At 29.7% G+C, this 24,394-nt stretch overlaps 2 protein-coding genes across 3 annotated transcripts in view; both read left to right on the top strand.

The window, feature by feature from the left end:
• The window catches only part of LOC107452841 (pyrroline-5-carboxylate reductase 2-like), a gene marked incomplete in the record, with an annotated part of 25,962 nt that extends 20,714 nt beyond the window's left edge, over nt 1-5,248 (top strand). Inside the window, 3 exon segments of the mRNA XM_071186016.1 lie at nt 932-1,138; nt 4,108-4,200; nt 4,847-5,248. Of these exon segments, the coding sequence (XP_071042117.1) occupies nt 932-1,138; nt 4,108-4,200; nt 4,847-5,044 (498 nt within the window).
• An 11,062-nt stretch (nt 5,249-16,310) lies between these two features.
• LOC107452833 (pyrroline-5-carboxylate reductase 2) overlaps nt 16,311-24,394 on the top strand; it is a 41,356-nt gene continuing 33,272 nt past the window's right edge. The window contains exon 1 of one of the 2 annotated variants that reach the window (XM_043047243.2): nt 16,311-16,525. In XM_043047243.2, coding sequence (XP_042903177.1) covers nt 16,429-16,525 — 97 coding nt within the window. In that variant the 5' untranslated portion in view covers nt 16,311-16,428. Of the gene's footprint in view, nt 16,526-21,150; nt 21,325-24,394 lie in introns of those variants that run through there. The other variant, XM_043047244.2, reaches the window with a different exon arrangement.

Below are 24,394 nucleotides of genomic sequence, written 5' to 3'. Positions count from 1 at the left end.
ACCTGTGACTGTGAGTTTTTAATTTTCTGATGATTTTTATTGATTTTCTTTTCGTAATTTGTTTATTCTTTTGAATGTATCTTGTTTTTCCTGGACCTCTATACAAAACCATCGGGGTACTGAGGGAGATATTTTAAGCTTTTGCTTCTCCCTCAAATAGAAATGGTTTTGTTTTTAATGGCTACCGGGGCCGGTACCCCCTGAAGACGTCGGCTTCGGTGGTCGTATTTTTGTTTTATTTCATTTGTTTTGTATTGATACTTTTTTCTGAAATTTCTGCTGCTTTTTAGCGCGTTTTTTTCAAAGAAGTTTTTTCCTTTTGATCTTAATTATTTGTGTTTTCTTTCAGTACTATGATATATAAATAAGTTTTGTGGCTTCTTAAAATATAGAGTAATATTAGTAAATATATCTAATCAGGGAATGAAACTGATTTACACAAATTCAGAAAAAGACAAAATAAGAAAATGACATTTAAAATAATAAGTCAAAATGGATAAAGCGCTAAAAGCAGCTAAAACCAAATTTATCTTATTTTAATAATTTAGAAAGTTAGAAACACAAATCAACCAAAAAATGAAGAAATTTTAAAGAGATGTATGTTGGCAAAACAGCACTTCATCAGGGGGCACACTGTCTGCCAACACACAGAAGCCTTTCTGTAGTGTAATTTTGCCTTATTCTGATGTCACTGAAAACAGAAAGGCTTCTGTGTGTTGGCAGACAGTGTGCCCCCTGATGAAGCGCTGTTTTGCTAACATACATATCTTTAGAAATTTTTTTGTTTTTTGCTTGATTTGTGTTTCTAACTTTTTAAATTATTATTAAAATATAGTAATGTTTTCTTTCTATTTTGATTTATATAGTAAGTAACAGACAAATCAATGAATATCCTACCACGTATAAATTTTGTTGCCTTTTCTAGATTCTTCCTCCAATGTCTCGTGTGATCAGATGCACACCAAATACAGCAGCTGTTGTTTTGGCTGGAGTGACTGTGTTTTCCTGTGGGAAGCATACACGAAAAGGTGATGCTGAATTAGCGCGAAAAATATTTTCTGGAATCGGCTTTACTGAGGAAGCAGAAGAAAAACTTATGGATGCAGTGACTGGTGTTAGTGGTGCTGGACCAGCCTTTGTAAGCCTCTTTCATTTTTCTTATTATTGAATATTGAATTTTAAAACAATTTGCATATTTTTACCTGACCAAATGTTAATATGATGACTAAATTTTTAAATGTTTCCTTTGAAAAAGCTGCAGCATATTTGAAAAATGTCAAATTTTGTGTCTCAAGACATACTATCTTAACTACTACAGAATCTTCAGTAGTTTCAGTTATTGCTTACCCTAGTGATAAAAGAAAGTGTATTAATATTTAAATTAATTAGAATTAAAAGAATTTTGTCCACTTCTCATACTACTTCATATATATAATTTAAAGATGTATATCAAAGGTCAGGTAGACAAAGTTCAGGGTTTGTAATTGTCCTGATTTTTCTTAGTGCACACTATTTTGTAATGATTTTTAATCATTTGTCCTGATGTTCCTAATCAGGGGTCTTTCCAGGCCGAATTTAATACCGTTTAGCGGTACCTTCACAAATTCAATTTTAGGTAAAACGGTAGTTTCACAAATTCAACTTTAGGAAAAACGGCAGTTTCACAAAATACTTTTTCTTAAAATTTTATTTTTGTATCTCTTAAGAAACGATAAATCTATATTTTTACCATGTTTTTGTATTGATTTTTTAATATAATTTTTAATTTTTCACAAATTATGTCTAAATTTTAACAAAATAGGTACCTTTTAGAAAAACCTCGACAGACCCCTGCTAATTTTTGTATGGTGACATGTTATTTTCAATGAATAAAAATGCTAATTTTAAAATGATCGACTTGAATAATCGAAAGATTTATATTTTCTATTCAATATCTTTTTAATTAATAATACTGATAAACATCGCAAAATTTCAATACTTCAAATTTTGCCACTATCCACTGATTATATGCATGCTTCTGATAAATAGCGTTTCCTGCAGGACTCAATATTTTTCAAACTTTTTGAGAATTCTGTCATTCTATTGAAAGGAAAACTAAATTAACTATTTTACATTATCAAATTTTTATGGTGATATATTCGGGGCTCCTACACTTTCTTTGTCATTTACAGTAAATGCAGTAACAAATCTTGTCGAGTATGTTTTTATTATTTCATAATTATTCACACTTCTTTTCATCTGATTTTAAGAATGATTGATTCCATCAAGCAGTGTGGTAATTATATCATAGCATTCTTAAATAGTATGTTGACTAATGGTTCACTAAATTGCACTTTAGTGCTCATCAATAAAGTTGTAAAAAAAATTTCTTCTAAACAAAATAGTACATGTTATTTTTCTTTTGCTAAAAAATTTTATGCAACTTATTTTAATTTTATGCAAAAGTAAAACAAGTTTTGCTTTTTATTTTTTTCAACTTGTCGTTTGCCTTTTTTGAAAGTAGTAGTTGTTTACTGTTCCAAATATATCCTGATTTCTTCCTGTAATTTATCATGTTCTTTAATTATGACAAAAAAAATTTTTACATTTTATTTGTACTAAGTTTACTACCACTAGAAAAAAATAAATTTGAACAGAAACCACTAATGTTAGAGAGTACGCATATAGCCCACACATTTTTAAATAAAAAATAAATCATAATTTCATTTTATATTTTGTGAAAATAATTTCTATGATTGTCAGTTTTATTTATCATTTTACATATAAGTATTAATTTATGTATTTTGTACTGTCCAATTTTAAAGTGGCTTATGTGTAACACTATTTAAGGAAATATTTCAGTATTCTTCAAAGTTCTGAGTTAGATAGTACTCATAAGCCAGTTCTCATAATTCTCAAACTCAAATAAACTCCCAATTTTTTTTAATGCATATTTATGTAAACATTCAGATATGCCTAGCGTTAATTTGTCAAAAAAAAAAAATGACATTCACACCTACATTGACAATTTCCTATTTTAAGTATAAATCAGAGAATATTAGATGTCATTAAAAAAAGAGTATTCATTAATGAGCGTCATTTACAGAGTTGTTTTGTATTACTCATGTGATCTCTTGCATAAATAAGCATTCATGCTGTAAGTGCTTAGATTATAATTCATAAATAAGTGGAAGTATTAAGTATCAACTACAAATATTCTTCAACGTGTTACTTTCTTTTGTGTAAAACAAAATTATGTTCCATTGCAGTTTATTAAATATTTATATTATGGACATTTAAAAGTAGAAAATGCATGATCAATAGTAATTTTTTTAGAACTGAAACACTGAACCATTTTCTGAAACACTGGTGCAATGTTACGAAAGTGTTAATTTACCCACTATTGTTAATACCATTATTATTGCCAATGCCATGTTGCAATTAAGTCATTCGAAAATTTATTTGATTGAAATTTTTAGAGGAAAAAAAATGCATGATGAAAAAGAAAAGCTGGTATATTTTAAATATTCTCTTTATAGTTTCAAATATTTCATCTGGCTTCAAAACTTACTTAGCTGTTTTCAAAATATTTTATTAAATTACTTTATTCTACTGAGTCTAAAACAATACTTTCACCAAAAATTTTACCTTTATTCAATGAAAAAGAGATATTTATGTACTGTTTTACATGAGAAGTGCAAAAGGCTCAGTTAGCTTGCCTAAACATTTTGATAAAATCTACGCAGTCTGATGAAAAAGAGAAGATAGTAATGGGCTAATTGATATTTCATTTTTCTCTACCTGAACTAAGTAACATTATCAGTATGTAGGTTTTTAATATTTTTTTTAAATCTAGACAATTTCTATCAAATCGCATGTTAATGAACTAGCAAAGTTCATTGCTTTGATTTTAAGATTTTTGTTAAAAAAAAAAATTTTCTTTTGTGTTTAGTTTAATTGAATAATACTGTTTTTAAATGACTGAATTTTTTCACTATTAAAAATTCTACTTGTTGTCTTTGTACTGGTGTCTAAGCAGGTATAATGTCTTTTGAATGTAATTTATTTTGCTCTGAAATTTAGTAGGAAGAAAAACAATTTTCCATAATTGTCATTATTAAATTTTAGGTACTGATGGCAATTGAAGCTATTGCTGATGGAGGTGTCAAAATGGGTTTACTAAAAAGTGTAGCTTTGAAATTAGCTGCACATACAGTACTTGTGAGTTTTAAACATTATTATTGTATTTGAAAATTAATATTGCACTGTTATTAAAACATAGTTTAACATTGTTATTTGCCATATTAAAGAAATATATTCAGAAATTATAATCAAAACTTTAAACTGTGCCTACAAATGCAAAATATGCTCAATACTAATATTTTTAAAAAGAGTAATAATTGCAATTTTATTCATTGCACTTCTAATAAATTAAGTTATTAATTTTTTTCCTATTCATTGAAGTTAGTTATTCGACTGGAAACTTGTTTATTGAGGTACATTTTTTTTTTATTATGCCGTCATTTTTTAATTCTTAAAACTGTTTTGGCACTTAATTTAGCATGTAATTTGCAAGCTTATGAATTAGGAACAACTGTGTAATTATAATTCCTTTGGTTAAGTTTTTTAACAATTTTATTTTCAAAAAAAGATATGTATTTCTTCTTATCCTTAATGTATATTTTAAAATGCTCAGATTAATTTCTCAAATCCCGTAAGAGTCACTCAATTAATTTTTATCTTTCTTCTAAATTTGAGTAGGATGAAAGCTAATTAATTTATATTTGTACTGTTTTAATGACATGAAGAGTATATCTAACCTTAATGAGTTTAATGTTTTTCTAAAGAAACTCTTCCGTCAATTTAGGGAGCAGCAAAAATGGTTATAGAGACTGGTCAGCATCCTGGGCTTTTAAAGGATCAGGTTATATCTCCTGGTGGTGCTACAATCAGGGGTATTCATGAATTGGAGAAAAATTGCTTCCGAGGTTCTCTCATGACAGCTGTTGAAGTTGCTACTTTGCGCTCTAAAGAAACAGAGGAAGAGGCCAATAAATCAGTTTAATTATGTTGCGGGTAGATATTGAATGTTATACGTACGTGTGGTTTCTCTCTTTTTATATTTTTGCTGGGAATTCCAGAAAAATAAGCATTTAGTCATTTTTATTTTATCTTAACTGATTTTAGCAGTATAAACTCTTGTATCAATATCTTGTTATAATTTCTACTTGTTTCACAACTGTATACATTAGTATTCTATTATTACATTATTTAAAAAAATAATAAGAACCAAACAGCAAACAAATATTTCAATGAAATGTTTTGTTAGGAAATTAACTAAAGTAAACTTCTTGTTGTTATAAAGGTTAAGTTTTTATTGGGGATATTCTTCTTTGGTTATATTCAAGAATATATCATAAGTAAAGTCATTACTGTACTATTTTTTCAGGATAGAGGATTTTATCTTAATTGATTTTAGCAGTATAAATTCTTGTATCAACAACCACAATTTCTACTTGTTTCACAACTAAATACATTAGTGTTCTATTATTACAATATTTTAAAATTAATAATAATAACCAAATTGTAAACAAATATCTCAATGAAATGTTTTGTTAGGAAATTAACTAAAGTAGACTTCTTGTTGATATAAAGGTTAAGGTTTTATTGGGGATAATCTTCTTTGAGTATACTCAAGAATATATCATAAGTAAAGTCACTGCTGTATTACTTTTTGAGGATAGAGAAAAATATTTGCAATTTAGCAGTGTTTACAAATTATGCTAATTTTTTAATTATTATTTTTAGTCACCTTTTATATTTTTTAATCATATTGGGTTTACAAATTGTAAGAGTCCTGACCTCTTTATGATTGTGAAATATATTTATAAAACTGAATCTTCTTTTAGCTTATCTTTTGTAGCACAAGTTATTGATTGTCTAGTAAACACCTAAAAGTTCTTTTTTTATGTAGTTTTTTTGTAATGTATTTATGTAATGTAAGAAATGCTTAAATTATTTTTTGCAGCAAAGCTGACAAAATGTTTAACCCTGATTCGTTTTATTACTAATTAACATTACTCTGTAATGTTTTATTGTTTTATGGTATTTCTACCGAGAGAAAATTAGTTTGCTGCTCAAAATATGAGTTTTTATGTTCAGAATTGCAAAGAGTAAGAAGATAAGCATTTAAATTCATCATCTTTAATAAACAAATTTTTTAAGCTAATAATTTAAAATTATTCTGAATTATAAATTTGTTTTAAATGAATAAGGTTTTAATAAACATTTCTAGTATTTACTGTATATAAACTAATGAATGTGACTTATAGTTAAGGAATAATTGCAATGTATGCAAATGAAAATAAGTATATCTATAAGATTTGGCCAAATTCGCAAAGATTGCTGGGGTAATATGATGCAATTTTTTTTCTAAATTGTCTAAGAAATTCTCTTTAATCTATTCGAAAATAAATCTTGTATTTACTTCACCTGATTACTATTCTATATCAAATTTTTCCATACCACAAATCAAACATAAGTTTTCTAATATCTTTAATTGTTGTGTATAAAGTTACGTTTTATATAGATTGTACATATTTTTTGTAAAATGAACCTATTAAAGAGACATTCTTAATAAAGCAAAAAACTAATATGCCATTAGTTTTCAAAACCAAATTTACGTGAAATGTGTTCCTTGTTTTCAAAAGACTAAAAAGCAATTAAAAGTCAATTAAAAGATTTTTTTTTTAGTTTGGAATAAAGTTTTTTTTTTTTTTTTTTTTTTTTTTTTTTTTTTTTTTTTTTTNTCCAACGATTTGAATTGATTTTTTTTTTTTCATTTTCTTTTTTTCATTATTTTTTCTTCAAAACAATGATTTTTATGTCCTCTAAGTATTCTATTCTGTTTATAAGCAGGGAATAAAAAAATATTTTGGGACAGTTTACTAGTTTCATTACTGTTTAATAAAAATTATTTAGTATTATTTTTAATAAAACTGCTCTCAATTAAACTAAAACAATACATAGTAGATGGTCTCCATTGAATTAAGTATTCATTTAGTAGCAATGTTTTCTTTTTCATTTTTTGTTTGTTTAAATTGTACACCTGAAATAGTAGATTGATTGCAGCATGTGATTTTGTTCTTCAGTTCTATTTTGTAAGTTCATATGTACAGTAAATTAAAAAAAAAAGCACCCTCTAGAACTTTTGTTCTAAGATTAGATTTTTATGTACTTAGACTCAATGATTTGTTGGGGTGACCTCAAATATGCTAATTAATTACCGCATGACACAAAAACGTACTTTTTCTGAACAAACATACCTTTTTACGATTTATTTTGATTACTTTCCTCAAAATATGGCTAGCAGAGCAGTCCGAAGTTTGAACCCCTTAAAATTAATTTTCTTTTTTTGCAATATTTCGCCATATCTCAGGAACTTTCTAAGTGCATTGAAAAATTTTAGCTCCCTATTATAAAATTTGTTTATCCAGAAATCGTTCCAAGCAAAAAATTATTTTTTATTTTATTTGATGTCAGTCAAAAAGTTTTAAATTGCAAGGTATACAAACTTTTACATGACTATAAAGAATGTAATTTTATATGGCAAAATACAACATTTGAACAAAATCAGTTAAATAGTTCCTGAGAAATTGAATTTTAAATATATCACTTTCATAAAATTTGATTTTTCAATAACTGTTCCACCAATTTCGCTCAAATTTTAAATTTTGTGAATAATTTTTTGCATGGAAATTAATTTGTGTAAACAAATTTAATAATTGTGCAAAAAAATTTCGATTTGCTCAAAAAAGTCCCAAGATATGGCAAAATACACGAATCAAAATGAAATTAAGATTTAGATTAAAGGGTCCAAATTTTTTACTGCTGTCCCAACTAAGCTTTTGGGATCATATTTCACAGATTGCAGAAGTCCAGGAATTCAAGTCCGTCAGGAAAAGAAAAGATATATTTATTCAAAGAAAGTATGTTTTTGTGTGTGATTTTTTTTAACTTAAAATATCATTGACACTAATTAATTAGAATATTTAGTTTCACTCAATCAAACCATTCAGATTGAGTCTTAGTACGCAAAAATCTGATCATTAGATCAAAAGTTATTTAGGATGTTAAATTTTATGTTCTTTTTCTTCTCATGCACTTCTACTTGACTTTGTTTCTACAAATTTAGAATAACATAATTAATAGAATGACTTAAGTATCATTTTATTTAAACTCAAACAGATTCATTGTTAAAGCTAGTAATTAAGCATATAACATTTTCAAGAGTCGGTATAAATGTTTTTTATTGTGGTTTTTCATTTGCGCTATATATGTATGCATTTTTATATACATATATTAATGTTTCATTTTGTTATTATTATTCAATATTAAGAGTGCTTTTAAATATTTAAAATATGGTTATATCTTGAACAGTGTTAAGTTTTTTTCATTATTATTATTTTTGTATTGCTGTTAATTTTTGGTACAATTTTTTTTCTTTGCAAATCATGACATTTGTTCAATTTTATAAAAGTATTAGTTAATTGATTTCTTTTGTTTCATATATATATTAATCCAATAAGGTGAGATTTCGAATAAAATAGATTTTATAATTATTCTTTTCTTATTACTTGTTTTCTTTTTAATTTAAAAATTTATTTTATTTATTTTCAAATTTAATTTTTGATAAAAACTTATATCTTTTACACGCAAAAAAACAAGCAAAAGAACATTATTATGTACATCACTCAGAAGACTGCACACTTTTAAAGGTAATTATTTTAAATATGTTCCTCTTGCATTTTATAATTAGAAGGGAGCACAATGCACTTTTATAAATTAAATGAGATAAATTAAAAAAATATTGATCAAAGAGTAAATAAGAGCAAATGACTTTTATAAAGTTTAAGCAATTTAAATAAAGTAAGAATTTATTAACCCTATTTTTGATTTGTTTTAGCAATTTTTACACCTTGACTTATCATTTTAAAACTAAACTGTGCGGAATAATTAATTTCTTGATATAGAAATGATCTTTGATTGCACTGTAAATAACAACTCGCAGCGGATTGTTGACAGAAATGCCAACTGCTCCGGACATGCCAAAATAATTTTTAAAAAACGGTAAATAACTGCAAACTAAATTTTCAAATATTTGACTATTTTTGCTTGCTTTTTAAAAAGTATAGCATGACATAACAGTTATAAAGTGGTGAATTATATAAGCCTACAAGTTATTTAGAGATACTGGTGGGTAAAAATCTACCAAATTGAATTTATTAAACCAAGAATCGCAATTGATAAACTACCAATTTAAAATATTTATTTGCTGTCCGGAGCAAGTTGGCATCTCTGTGTTGAAGACGTCTGAGACACGTCAAATATTGTTTTGACATAAGAAACAAATGACGTCTCCCAGACGTCTTCGTATGTCAAGGGGTTAATTAACAATCCCCCTCTAAAGATAATAATAAAATCATTTCAGAGATATAGATTTGTAACGGGTGGGCTAAATAAAATTTTCTCAAATAAAACAAACAAACTACTGAACTTTGTTCTTAACATCTACCAATGGTACGAAAACATAACAATAACAAAAGGGGGGTGGGGAAAGGAAGACCTTGGTCATTGGATTGCTTGTAGTGCTATGTTGTAACTTAATAAAGTTAAGTTTATCTTGTGTACTTCACAAACTAATTATTAGTTGATATTCCATTTCAATTACTTTTTTATTCGACTTTAAAGTATGTATATATTTTGTCTAATTAATTATACATGATTTTTTAGTGTTAAATTACTATTTGTTTCTAAATTACTATTTCATGTTGAAGCTTGTAGGAGTAAAAAGAAAACACTCATTGTACCGCAGATGTTGTTTTAAAAAGTTGCATTTGAAAAAATGTAAAATTATAATTTTAAAAAGTTACCTAATCAGTTTCTTTAGCAAACCTTCCCCATTTTAATTTTCTTATCTTAAGTTATTTCTGCAACAGTTATTCAAATAATATTCTTGTATCATTTGAATCGAAATCAAAATTTTTTTTGTATTTTTATTGTAAAATAAGAGTTGCATACCTGCCCAAGTCTCCAGTTTTTCAACAAAGACTCCTGTATTTTACGACTATCTCCTGTTTATCCGTTATTCTCAAATTTCTCCATATTTGTTGAAGAAATTTTTTAAAAAAATAATTTTGGGATAAAATATCCGATGATGGCAAAAATACTTCTCTTATTCTTCAACAGATGGGCGAGTTCTGCAGTATGTTGAGTGTTTATAGTTTAAGTAATTATAAATAATAGTTTAAAAAAATCTTCTTTAGATTGAGATTTATATGCATATTTATTACTTCCCGAATCGTAAGTGCTTATATTATTTCCAATTCGACTTACATGATTTATCAGAACTTTGCTCGTAGCTTAAAAAATGTCACTAATAAAATCTCCATTATTTTATTTCTTCAATGTTGATGGGTAAGGAGTTGAGTCTTTTACTTGTAAAAAGAAAGAAAAAGGGAGCAAAACGACTACTAAAAAATGACAAGATTGCTATTGTAAATGAGACTTAAAATCCTTTTCAAATTTGTTCAAAAGTATAGCTTCAATATAAACTTTTAACTGATGTTCCGGATCATAGCAAAAAAATTTTGGCTCACTATTGCTATAAATGCATATTTGGTTAATTGTTTATGATGAATTGGTAATTTTAAAATACCAAAATAATTGAAAATAATGTATAGGGGAATTAAATTATATCTAAGGTAAGAGAAGGCAGGGAAGACCAGGTTTCTAAATTTCAAAGGCTTGTTGCTTGAATTAGAAACTGTCAGATTTAAGCAAGATATTCATTGTTTAGTTGTGTGCAATTGTCCTTCCTTAAAAGTTATCGGTGTCTTTCCCCACTAATGGGGTCGGACATATGTTGCAGTTATATGAAATTCAGAAATACTGGAATTTCAGCGAGAATGGAGCAGATATTTCTATTTTATATGACAATTTTTGAAAATTATTCAAGAAATTTAATTTTGATGTCGTAATGGCTGTACTCAAGGGAAGAGGAGAGGGATCATTGTCTCGAGGCTTCTGGGGGCACGGCCGAAATTTCTTACCAAAAAATATAGTGTTTATTAATTAGTTTTTAAAATAAAGTTTCAGAAAATGTCTTATTAATTATGTAAAAACTACAATTTTGTGTAAGGATTTTTCAAAAATTCTACAAAATATTAAAATTTGACTTCATGCGCTCAAAAGACAGGTCCTGCAATAAATTTTGTCTTTGGGTCTGTAAAACCTTTGTTATTGATGTAGTTTTCTTCTTTCACTGCACTACAGTGTCAGTGGGCTGTGTATAAACTCCCATCAAAGGGGTGGGGGGCAAAACCGGATTCTACCTAGTTTTACCCTGGAGCAGAAGTTATAGAATCATAACAGAACAGTGCTACTATTAGACTAAATCCTTATTGTTTCTTAAGGTATGAATCTTTAGTAAACGTGTAATAAGCTGGACTATAAATAATTTTGTAACTGTTGTGACCAACAAAGCTAGTTTAAAAACAAAAGAACATTAGAGAGTTGGTATAGTAAAACAAACTTATCTACACAAATGCTGTAAATGAATCAACAACATCACAGGATCGAGATACCCAGTCATATATATATATATATATANAAATACCAAGTTTTGCCTTCTTCTTTAGATAATATATATATATATATATATATAAAATTTAGACTAGGGGGGCATCCTATTGTAAAAAAAAATTGCTGAGACACTGGAAACTTGTGTGAATTTTAAAGATAAGATAAGAACTGATATTTCTGGAATTCGCTAAAAGAAAAAAAAATCTTGTCTGCAATCACCTCCATATCCAAACTCATGAACATTATGAGAAGACGATGTATAATAAAATAAATGTGAAAAAGTCACACATTTCATTTAAATGTTACTTTTTTCGGGGTAGGAGGCACCATGGTGCGTAGCATCAAAGTGCTTATTTTCGTTTTTTAAAAGTGCTTTTTTATGGGATGTTTTTAAAAAGTGCTTAATTTTCCCTTTTCGAAAATTAGGTTTTTTTTCTCTTTATGATGTCGATTTTCGCTGTGTATTATGCAAAAGCGTGGTTTTCACAATCCATTTCGGCGTATCTTCGGTCCGTAACGTATGATAGCGCCAATCATGTTACATATTTGATGAAATACTTGGAAGTTTGCATGTGCGTCTACTAAGTGGGATTCGGAGAGATTCTTGTACTCTCATGTGCAACTCTGCTGTATTTTGCAAGATATTCTCAATTTCATTTTTCTCCCTCTGAAATCGAACTGAAAAATCTCTCGATCATTCTATGGTGGCTAATATAATCAAAAAAAGAGTTATTTGTCCGAAACTAGTTATTTTATCATGATCATGAAAAGGCTTTGAAAATTATTTTGCATTTTGTTAATGCATATAGTACTTAAAAAGTACTTTAAAGGAGTTTATTTTTTGTTGACAGATTTAGCTACGCACCCTGGGCATTTTTTGCGTCAACATTTATTTCTTTAAAAAAACTTTTCCTGGGGAACAAATATGTTGGACATGTGAGTCATACGGAGTGCGAATATTGTAAAATATCCTCCATCAAGTGTTTCCTCTGACATCTTGGAGGGTTTAAACTTGTTTAGGTAAATATACGAACCACAACCTTGAAACTTCTAGTGATTTTTGTTCCCTTTTAATTATAATTTGTGCTTTTATTTACCTCCAAACTTAGTTTGTAACAGCGTTTGATTGCTTTACTTTGTGTATTAAAAAAATTATGTTGTTTACAATTGGATCGACATTTCTAATTCTAGCCGTTGAACTCTAAATTCCATTCATTCCTGACAAAACCCTTAGAAGTAAGCGTTTTCGTCGACTGACATACACTATCAGTAAAAGTATTTTTTGCCGAGGATATTGCGTGAGGCTGAAAATATTTTAAACCGTAAAGAACTCATAATCGATCGGTGTTTTATCAGGAAGGAACGTTGCAGGAAAATGTGAAAGAAATATCGCTTCTATATCATGTATTAGTCCCGCAGTGGACTGATCGTTAAGACACGGTTCCCAGCAGATCACCGAAGTCAAGCATCACTGGCTACGGTCAGTGTGCGGGTGGGTGACCACTTGGATCAGTCTGCGTAGGGACCGAGGGTGTGCGGTATTGGTCCTCGTTAAACTGTGCTACCGTAAAGTGCTCGACTTCGCGCGCAGGTCGTCGGGCTACCGAAGCGGGGGTGCCATCCCTTCCGCAGAGGATCAAAATTGTGATGGCATGTCTCCGGATCATCCTCCGGGATGTTTCCCAGACCGTCGCCAATAGCCCATTGTGCAGCTCTAGTGCGACGTAAAATAACAACAACAACAATATCATGTATTAAATGAAGTATTCAACAAAAAACATCGTAACATAAGTACTTAAGAGATACCTTTTAGAAAAAATATTGCATGATATATACGTGATAAACCTGATCTTTAAATCAAAAATTATTTAGAGGAATTTTTTTAAACACCAGCTTTTTTGTCATTTTATATTACTTTTTAAAATTTCTGTGTTTTTTATTGTTTTTTTTTTCTAAATTTGATTTTGTATAAAGGAGTCTCACAATCGAAATTTCGACCGCTTTCCGATTAACTAGATCATACAAATCTCTACTGGAGCTTGTGAATAACAATGCAAGTTTCAATCATTTTTTTTTTCTTAAATTCGATTTTGTGTAAAGGAGTCTCACAATCGTACAAATCTCTACTGGAAGCTTGTGAATAACAATGCAAGTTTTACTCATTTTTTTTTAATTCAATTTCTTGTAAAGGAGTCTCACAATCGAAATTTCGACCACCTTCCGATTAACAAGATCATACAAATCTCTACTGGAGCTTATGAATAACAATGCAAGTTTCACTCGTTTTTTTCATTCGATTTTGTGTAAAGGAGTCTCACAATCGAAATTTCGACCGCCTTCTGATTAACTCTATCATACAAATCTCTACTGGAGCTTGTGAATAGCAATGCAAGTTTCACTCATTTTCATTTTTTTTAGAATTCGATTTCTTGTAAAGGAGTCTCACAATCGAAATTTCGACCACTTTCCGATTAACTAGCTCATAAAAATCTCTATTGGAGCTTGTGAATAACAATGCAAGTTTCACTCATTTTTTTTTTAATTCGATTTCGTGTAAAGGAGTGTCACAATCGAAATTTCGACCGCCTTCCGATTAACTAGATCATACAAATTTCTACTAGAGCTTGTGAATAACAATGCTAGTTTCACTCGTTTTTTTTTATTCGATTTTGTGTAAAGGAGTCTCACAATCGAAATTTCGACCACCTTCCGATTAACTCGGTCATACAAATCTCTACTGGAGCTTGTGAATTACAATGCAAGTTTCACTCATTTTTTTTTATTCGATTTTGTGTAAAGGAGTCTCACAATCGAAATTTTGACCACCTTCCGATTAACAAGATCATACAAATCTCTACTGGAGCTTATGAATAACAATGCAAGTTTCACTCGTTTTTTTCATTCGATTTTGTGTAAAGGAGTCTCACAATCGAAATTTCGACCGCCTTCCGATTAACTCGATCATACAAATCTCTACTGGAGCTTGTGAATAGCAATGCAAGTTTCACTCATTTTCATTTTTTTTAGAATTCGATTTCTTGTAAAGGAGTCTCACAATCGAAATTTCGACCACCTTCCGATTAACAAGATCATACAAATCTCTACTGGAGCTTGTGAATAACAATGCAAGTTTTACTCATTTTTTTTTTAATTCGATTTCGTGTAAAGGAGTGTCACAATCGAAATTTCGACCGCCTTCCGATTAACTAGATCATACAAATTTCTACTAGAGCTTGTGAATAACAATGCTAGTTTCACTCGTTTTTTTTTATTCGATTTTGTGTAAAGGAGTCTCACAATCGAAATTTCGACCACCTTCCGATTAACTCGGTCATACAAATCTCTACTGGAGCTTGTGAATTACAATGCAAGTTTCACTCATTTTTTTTTATTCGATTTTGTGTAAAGGAGTCTCACAATCGAAATTTTGACCGCTTTCCGATTAACTAGATCATGCAAATCTTTACTGGAGCTTGTGATTAACAATGCAAGTTTCACTCATTTTTTTAAAATTCGATTTTGTGTAAAGGAGTCTGACAATCGAAATTTTGACCGCTTTCCGATTAACTAGATCATGCAAATCTCTACTTGAGCTTGTGAATAACAATGCAAGTTTCACTCGTTTTTTTTTTATTTATTATTATTATTCGATTTTGTGTAAAGGAGTCTCGCAATCGAAAATTTGACCTCCTTCCGCTTAACTAGATCATATAAAACTCTACTATAGCTTGTGAATAACAATGCAAGTTTCACTCGTTTTATTTTTTAATTCGGTTTTGTGTAAAGGAGTCTCACAATCGAAACTTCGACCGCTTTCCGATAACTTGATACAAATCTCTACTGGAGCTTGTAAATGCAGGTTTCACCGTTTTTTTTTTTTTTTTAAACCGTTACACGAGGAATTTATTCCATTATTATCACCAAAGTTAACTATAGTTGATCAAAATTCCGACTGAGTAAATCACTCAAATCTCAATAGGATCTCTGGGGTGGATGACACTGCAAATTTTAATCGTTCTCTGATCTCTGCTAGCAGAATTTTTCATCAATGGAAATCTCAACCTCTCCCGATTACGTAAAGTGCTCAAATTTCAGCTGGAGCTATATGGTCAACAAAGAAAATGTATCTCCATTTTATTAATATCTATTTAAGGTCAACCATTTTTCGGCAAAAACAAACAATAGACTTAAAACTAAAACAAAGAAAGTAGCAAAAATGTTTAAAAATTATGCTTTACAAATGGACTATAAACTTGTACCTNCCCCCTGTTTTGCAAAATGATGTATCTTTTATTTTTTGTGTGACTAAAATAAAATTATTTTCACCTTTTTAGTCGCTTTAAAACGTAGTTTTTAAATTTTTTTTATTCTATTGTTTCACTGAATTATATAATTATATTAATCTTTTTTTATAATATTCATAAAATTTAATTATCACACGATGGTAACGTTTTCTAGTCGTATTTGGCTATTTGCGGATCTGATGTATAATTAATTAGATTAAGAATCCTAAAATTTCATACTCTCTTTACTAAAATAACTATCATCATACGCAATCACGAAAAGTTCAGGAAGGAAGGAAAAAAAAAAAACGTGACCACAATGTGGAGAGCAATGTATCTTTCCCCTGATAATAGTTATCACACTTTGTCTCCCTCTAAAAATCTGTTATCATATGTGTTATCTTCATATAGTTTAAGACACTAAATTCTTTGGTTGGATCATCATTTATTGGATTAAAGACGGATTGGCTGTATCGAACAGATTTCTGTGAAGTCCTTTAATGGTATAACGAGACTGACTTACATGTTTTCTAAGATTTTTGAAAAAAGTATGATGCGTGTTGGCTTTATTGGGGCGGGCCAAATGGCGCAAACTTTGGCCAAAGGTATAATAATTGGAGGTAAGACTGGTGTAATTTTATATTTTAAAACAATAATATTACTGAATATCTTTCGTTGATTTCTTATTATTGATTTAATATTTTCAACTAAAACAAAATGTCTTATCGGCATTTGGATTGGATAATTACCACCACTATAATATTAGAAGAAAAATCGGTTTATTACTTTGATATAGTTTGATAGATCAAGATATTTATTATTTGATATAGTTTGATCAAGAATATTTTCCTAAATAAATAGCAAAAAATTCGTGAAAATGAAAAACATTTAGCACATTTTGTATTGATAATTTTTTTTTATGGTCGGAATAAGCTTTTTTTCTTAAAATAACATTTTTAATACTCACAAACTCGATAATTCATTCATTTTATTGAAGTATCTAACTTATAATGCAGGTTTGTAAGTTTAAATCTGTAAGCTCAAAATGTCTTGCTTAATTTCTGTCTGTTTATAAATTTAAATACAGGTTTAAGAATTTTGTGGGCATAGTAATTAAAATACAAACTTAAAAATTTAAGTCTCTTTTAACTAATGTAATTTCCATTACAAGTGTATTTTTTTAATGACGTTCATAGTTTTTCATTAATTAAATGTTTAAAGCTGTGTGACTATAAGGATATCTTCCGTTCAATATTGCACCACTTGCGTACTACCTTTAAAAAAAATCCTATACGTGTTACTAAAACTACACCAATATTACATAATCTGTATCATTTTAACTAAACCTTACTAAAATTGAATGAAGTATTTAAATGTTGTTTTTTTTTCATGTTTATTTTATAAACCATTTTAAATTTTTGAAACCTTAAGAATAATCCAACTGTTTTAACTTAATATTTACGGTTTATAAAAAATTGGTAAAATAATTATCATATTTCCCTTAGGTCAATGTGTTATTTAATGTTTATGAAGTGATTTTTATATACAAAAAGCCGTTTCATAGTTTCCTACAATGTTTCAGATGACTGTTAAAAACACTAACAGAGGTGGCAGATATAAATCTTGAATTAAATACGGAAACCATTAGATCCTGATTAGATTTTTAATGCCAATATTAGCGAACCTGCTTGGTGAAACCTAGCGAATTTAAGGCAGATGGTACGTTTCTTGTTTTTTAGCCGTTCCATCTATTGCCAAGAATACGATTTCAGCCACTCACACATCACAGCCCATTTATAAAGCTGACCCATTCATTCATCCACAGATCGTAATTTTGACCTGAATCCAGAGAATGATCACGATCCAATTCAGTACCCCTAAAGGTTTTGATTGCTTTGGGAACTTGGAGGACTTTTTGACCCCAACAGATTTAGCGTGAACCAGTCAACATTTAATGCACGCGGAGTCTTCGGCTGGTGGGGATCGAACTTACGATCTCTCAGACTTGGCCCACCAACCAAGCTATCCCGACCACCGCTATATCTTTTTCACAGGTTTCATAAGATATTCTAAATACGAACAGTTGATCAACGGCGGGCATTAATTCGCAAACCCGTCTCAGCAAATATCTATTTTACAGGCCGGAGTTATCCAACAGATCAAAGTTCCGAACAGAGAAGGTCGCAGGTTCGAGCTTCGAAGTCGGAAAAACATTAACCCTTATAAACGAATAACATACAAAAGTAAAATGAAGTAAGGCCTATACTTTAGTGGTACCCATGATTAGAGAAATTCGAAGTAGCCGAAAAAATATCACGATTTATAATGTTTTGGAATTGAACTATTTTATTTTGTTTGTAGGCCGTGAGGTACGAAATTGCAATTTTCTTTGTCAATGTCCGTACCTAAGTTTGCCGGCCATATATCGCTACCTGTCATCTTTTACTGTCCTCCATTCTTAATAAGACATTGATAATTATAAATCTAACTTTTTATGTATTTATTACCCTCGTCCTTTTTTTTTTTTTGGTCACCTTTATCATCGAACAGTTCGTTAATATCCAAACTTGTGCAATCTGTAAACTTTTTTTGATCGGTAAGACATGGTTCCCAGCAGATCACCGAAGTCAAGTATCACTGGCTGCGGTCAGTGTGCGGGTGGGTGGCCACTTGGATCAGTCTGCGCAGGGACCGAGGGTGTGCGGTATTGGTCCGCGTTAAACTGTATTACCGTAAAGTGCTCGACTTCGCCTGCAGGTCGTCGGGCTAGCGCGGGGGTGCAATCTCCTCTTCAGAGGTTCAAAATTGTGATGACATGTCTTCGGAACATCCTCAGGGATGTTTCCCAGACCGTCGCCAATAGCCCATTGTGCAACTCTAGTGCGACGTAAATGAACGACAACAACTATAAACTTTTTTACTCCTCTTATTATTTAGATATGTTTGTTCATATTTTAACTAGAACACTCGTACCTGCTAGATCTTATTGTTTTTAATTTGTCTTCTTTGAGTCGCCTGTTACTAAAAGTGAAAATTCAAAATTTTCTCAAGCTTTCACTTTATAAAGTATTTTTTCGTCTGTAGAAATTTCACTTTTATTCTCAATCATTTTATTGCAAAATTAGATTAAACGATTATCCACTCAAAGCAAGCGTGAACAAAAAATGTGCTAAACAAAAAAAAAAACCTCACATTGAATAACTTTTGATCTAATTATCGGATCTACAGGTTCTAAGACACAATCTTAACGGTTCGAGGGGGTGCCTCAAATATGGTAATTATTAGTTCTAGAGAAATCAAATTTTAAAAAGATGATTTTTTTTTTAAATTTGATTTTTTAGAAACTATTCGATCGATATCGATCAAATTTTGTATTTTACCATGTAAATTTACGTTCTTTAAAATGATGTAAAAAAATTTATTCCGTAGTTTTAAAAAATTTTTCGAATGTTTTTATGTTCAATAAAAACAGTAAATATTTTTGAAAAATTATTTTTTGCATGAATAAACGATATTTATAACCATGTGCAAGCATCTTCAATTGACTTAAAAATAGAGCTCTTAGAAATCCGAATTCGTCGAATAAAAGGGAATATTTATTCAGAAAAAGTACGTTTTTTTTTCCGTCTGATTTCGTAACTTAAAATATTACCTACACAAATTAATCAGCATATTTGAGGTCACCCTCTCGAACCATTAAGATTGAACGTGAAGATCGAATTATAAAATCAAAAGTTATTCAGAGAGAATCCCGTTTTTTTTCGCTCTGTACATACATCGATATTAAGGTTTTAAAACGAATTAATTTAAAATGCATCAGATTTTGATGATGACTTAAAAGATTTTTGAATTCAAATCAATTTAATCATTTTAAGATAAATTTTTCTTCTTCTTTTTTTTTAGACATGTACAAGTTTTATAAGATAATAATCAAGATGCTATCCTAACCCTACAATTTGAAACAAATTAAAAACAAGTTGGCTACTTTTAGAAACATAAATTGGCTATTATTACTCGAAGTACTAAATTTAATTTAACTCAAATATACGGGCGACGATCGCGGATGTTGTCCTCTTGAAGCACTCTTGCAACAGCCATTTTGTAAGCCAGGACGGTGAAGGATGTTAAGGCTCCAAAATTTTGAGACCAACAACATGCCAACATTGCGGACTGGTCGTATTTACTTCCCTAACAAAGTGGTACCCATCGATCTAAAGCTGAATGGACTTCGATCCGCTGTCGGGGATAGAACCCTTGACCATCACACTGATTGCTTAGTGCCTTACTGACTGCGCCATCTTGGATTTATGCAAGTTGTTGCTCTTTTACCAACATATACGTTGTATAATAATCTGAGCTCATTTTCTTAAATGAAAAAAAAAATTTTAAAAAACTCTGTGGAACTGAGAGCCGTAACGGGATTGGATTACAAGTCTTACAGCGCTTCAGAGGCCTTTTCTCTCCCCCAATGAACTGAACTGTCGAAGGGGTGTAGAGGGTAAATTCTAAACATTCTTTTAACTTTTTTTTAATATAATTTTCACAAATAAACCGATGATAGATACGTACTTTACTTGGCAGTAGCTCTCGATATAAGACGGCCACCAAGTCACAATTTGAGCTATAAAGCGTGCGGTTATTCAGATTCTCTATTAAATTGTGGCGACAAAAGTATGCCAACACAATTCTGAAATCAAGAGATTTTGATAGGTAGTTAAATATGATATAGTTGCCTGTTTTTAGATTTTTGAAGTATCTTTGTTTTGTATGAAATAAACAAAAGATTTTTTTAGAGTTATCTATATCGGTTATCAGTTTAAACTACAGTAAAAATAGATTTTAAGAAATTTTAAAAACCGAGAAACGTGTAGTTTTAAATTATTTACTCAAAACCACAAAACGCATATATAGCTTAATCCATTAAAATTGTGAACTGTAAGTTCAATAACTGATAATGCATATTGCAAGTTGTGATAATGTGATAAGATAATAAAAATATGTTTTTATTACTCATAATCTGAAACTAGTTAACAACTGTTTTGAGTTTAACAACCTACAGTGACGATTTGATAATTTTAAGACATTTTTACGATTATTTTCAAAAAGTATGACTTACATTTTTCGACCTATATTCACGTAAATGGAATGTTTTTGTAGAACGATTATTTTAATCCACCTGTAGAATAATTTTATAGCCGTCAATATTGACTGTACTTTATCATAAGACAATAATTCTAGGACATTCACAAAAAGTTTCTTCATTCAAAACAGTGTGTCTAGTACAGTATTTTTCTGTTGTTAGTTATACGAGAAGTTTTAAATATGTATTCAAAACTTTACGATAAAAGTGTAATGCGAATTGGCTTTATTGGCGTTGGACGAATGGCGCAAACTTTAGCTAAAGGCATTATAAGTGGAGGTAAGAAAGAAATAGCATATTTTATACTGTCGTGCAATTGAAAAAACAACGTGTTTCAAAATAGATTTCGAGAAAAGCTGTTTGACAGCTATATTTTTTTTTTTTTTTTCGTTTGCAAATACTATTAACATTAAAATAGAATTTCAGAAAACTGATGTTAAAAAAGAAGTGATTCTTGAAAAAAAAGAATTTCATCGACGCGCATTTTATTTAAATTTTATGTCTATTCCACTTAATTACCTATGGAATTGATTTTAAAGAGTCTCTCGATTAAAAAGTAACAACCAAATCGTGAAATATATATTTAATTGTATTATCATATTAATAACTGATATATTAATAAATTATATATATTAATAGCTATTGTATGGCAGTATAAATGCACGTTTCCTTTTATGCATTGTTGAATGTAATATAAAAGATAGTGACGATGCAAATAGCATTGCAAAAAAATTATTTATTTTAACTTCGCTTTTTTTAATTTTCTTTATTTTTTATTATTATTTTTTATTTCCTTCTTTTTTTTTTCTTTCTTTTTTTTCTTTTTTTGGAATGGCGATGTTATAATTTTGTTGTTGACTTAATNTTTTTTTTTTTTTTTTTTTTTTTGCAACTTTGTTTGTGCTATTTTTTTTAAAAAGCAGATCCTTTTAAATATGTGTATTGTAGGATGTAATAAAAAAGTTAGTGATGATGGTGCGCACCTATCTTTGCAAAATGTTAACTTTTTACGAACGAACGATACGAATTACGATACGGACTTTTTGTTGCAACACCGTTGGTATTTCTTTTAAAAAATTTGTCTCTTACAGTTATATGAATATTCTAACGACTTGACATATTTACAAAAAAATGGTTTCGGGAAAAGTGACTTTGAAATTCCACAAAATAATGCTCTAGGCTGAATAGAATAGTCTATTTAAATTATGTTTTATGTAATATCAATCATGTAATGTGTTTTAAAGAAGAATCAGTCCTATAAAATAACCGTGATCAATTCTGCTGTAAAGTGTATCTAACAGTGAGGGCGCGATTCGTATAATCATTGTGCTATACATGGTATAACACATCGTATAAAAAATTCTAATTGTTAGAAATATCCCTGGAAAACTCCATTTTATATGAATCATACGAATGTATCAATTTTAATTGAAATAATTAAATATTGAGATAAAAGTTTTAATTAAATTATACAAAAAATAATATTAATTCTTAGCTTAAATAGTAAAAAGAAATAGAAAATCAAATTTCGGGTGAACATTTGAATTTGTACTGGTAGCTTTAGTTACCTCATACTTAGGGGTGAAGCTACTTTGTTCTATTTATTTTATCTTTAACATGCATGCTTTGAAACAATTCTTAATGCATGCAAGCATAGCGTAAACGTAATTATACAACAATGAATCAATGAAATTGCATAAATGCTCTTGTATTAGAAATTTTTTAAATTGACAGTGTATCAACTTAAATTGAAATAATTTTAGATAAAAGTTACGATTTAGTTATGCAGAAAAATAATAATAAATTTTAACTAAAATAGTAATAAGAAAAAAAAATCGATTTCGGACGAACATTTTAATTAGTACTGGTGGTTTTAGTTACATCATATTTAGAGGTAACTTAAGCCACTTTGTTTTATTTATTTTGTCTTTAACATGCATGCTTTTGAAATATTTTTATTCATGCAAACATAGAGTAAGCATAATTGTACAACAATGAATCAATCAAAATACATAAAAGCTCTTGAATCGAAAAATGTCTTAAATTAAAAAGTAGCTTACGTAAATTCTCTTTTCCGTTTGAAAGTGATTTTTTTATTGTTTTGTTGTGAATTTAACTGTAAGCACTAACATGGGGTACATAAGAGACATGGAATAAGCATAAGAGTCACCTAGGTTTTAAAAGGTGCGAAAAAAGTTTTTTTTTATTAATTTTAAAACAATAAAAGAATTTTTATTTATTCAAACTTTAATTAAGAACAACAGCTGTATATATCAGAAAATTTTAAACAATCAGCTGATTCGAAATGATTTTTAGAACCCTCCGGGCAAAGAAACTTCTCAATGGACCCAATATCGCAAAAATTAATAAACTTTTGCAGATTTCAATGTAAAATTCTGAATTGACTGAATTCCATGATACCTTATAATATTAACAGTATATTTTAATATAGTTTTTGAGCTAATTTGTGATGATATATATTTTTTTATTTTAATTTGCTATTTATTTACTTGAGTAGCAGTACTTTACATCGCACTAGAGCTACACAATTTGCTATTGGCAACAATATGGGAGCATCCCTGAGTCATGCCATCACAATTTTGTTCTTTTACAGATGGGATGGCTTCCCTGCATTGGTATCTAGACGACCTGTTTGTGAAGTCGAGCACTTCATGGGAGAACAGTTAACAAGCATTCATACTGCGCACCCTCGTTCCCTTCTGATCAAAGTGGTCACCCACCCGTTCACTGACCTCTGCCAGCGATGCTTGACTTCAGTGATCTAGTGGAAAAAGTGTCTTACGATAAATCCTCTGCGTGAGCCGTGATGGCTCATAGGATAGCGTTTGCATTCCAATGAGGTGGACCGGGTTCGAATCCCAGCGATGGCTGGTCGATACGAATCCGCATCTGGCTTTCTCAGAACACAGTGGTGACGTGAAATATTCTCAATTTTAGACGGATCATGGGCCAGGGTCCCTTTGCCGTCAGGCTAACCGTGGAAGGTTCTCGTGGTCTTCCTCTCCATACAACGCTAATGCGGGTTAGTTCCATCAAAAAGTCCTCCACAAAGGCAAATTTCTCCCAATACTATATCCACCAGGAGTTCCCTTGTCTTCTGCATTGGTTCAAAATTACAAGGGTATGGAGTTGAACATTAGTAGTTGTAAACCCAAAATTGAGTCGGCTGTTCAACGACGGTTAAGAAATATAATAATAAAATCCACTGTGTGAATTTTTTTTTATTTGAGACATAGTTGTTTAAAAGGTAATCAGAACCATTAAACCAAAGGAATTTATTTTTGTCATTTAATAATAGTGGTTTGTGACTCACCAATTTATTAATATA

The sequence above is a fragment of the Parasteatoda tepidariorum genome, chromosome 9 (assembly GCF_043381705.1).
Source record: "Parasteatoda tepidariorum isolate YZ-2023 chromosome 9, CAS_Ptep_4.0, whole genome shotgun sequence".
Classification (NCBI taxonomy): Eukaryota; Metazoa; Arthropoda; class Arachnida; order Araneae; family Theridiidae; genus Parasteatoda; species Parasteatoda tepidariorum.
This window is presented reverse-complemented; position numbering and strand designations above follow the sequence as displayed.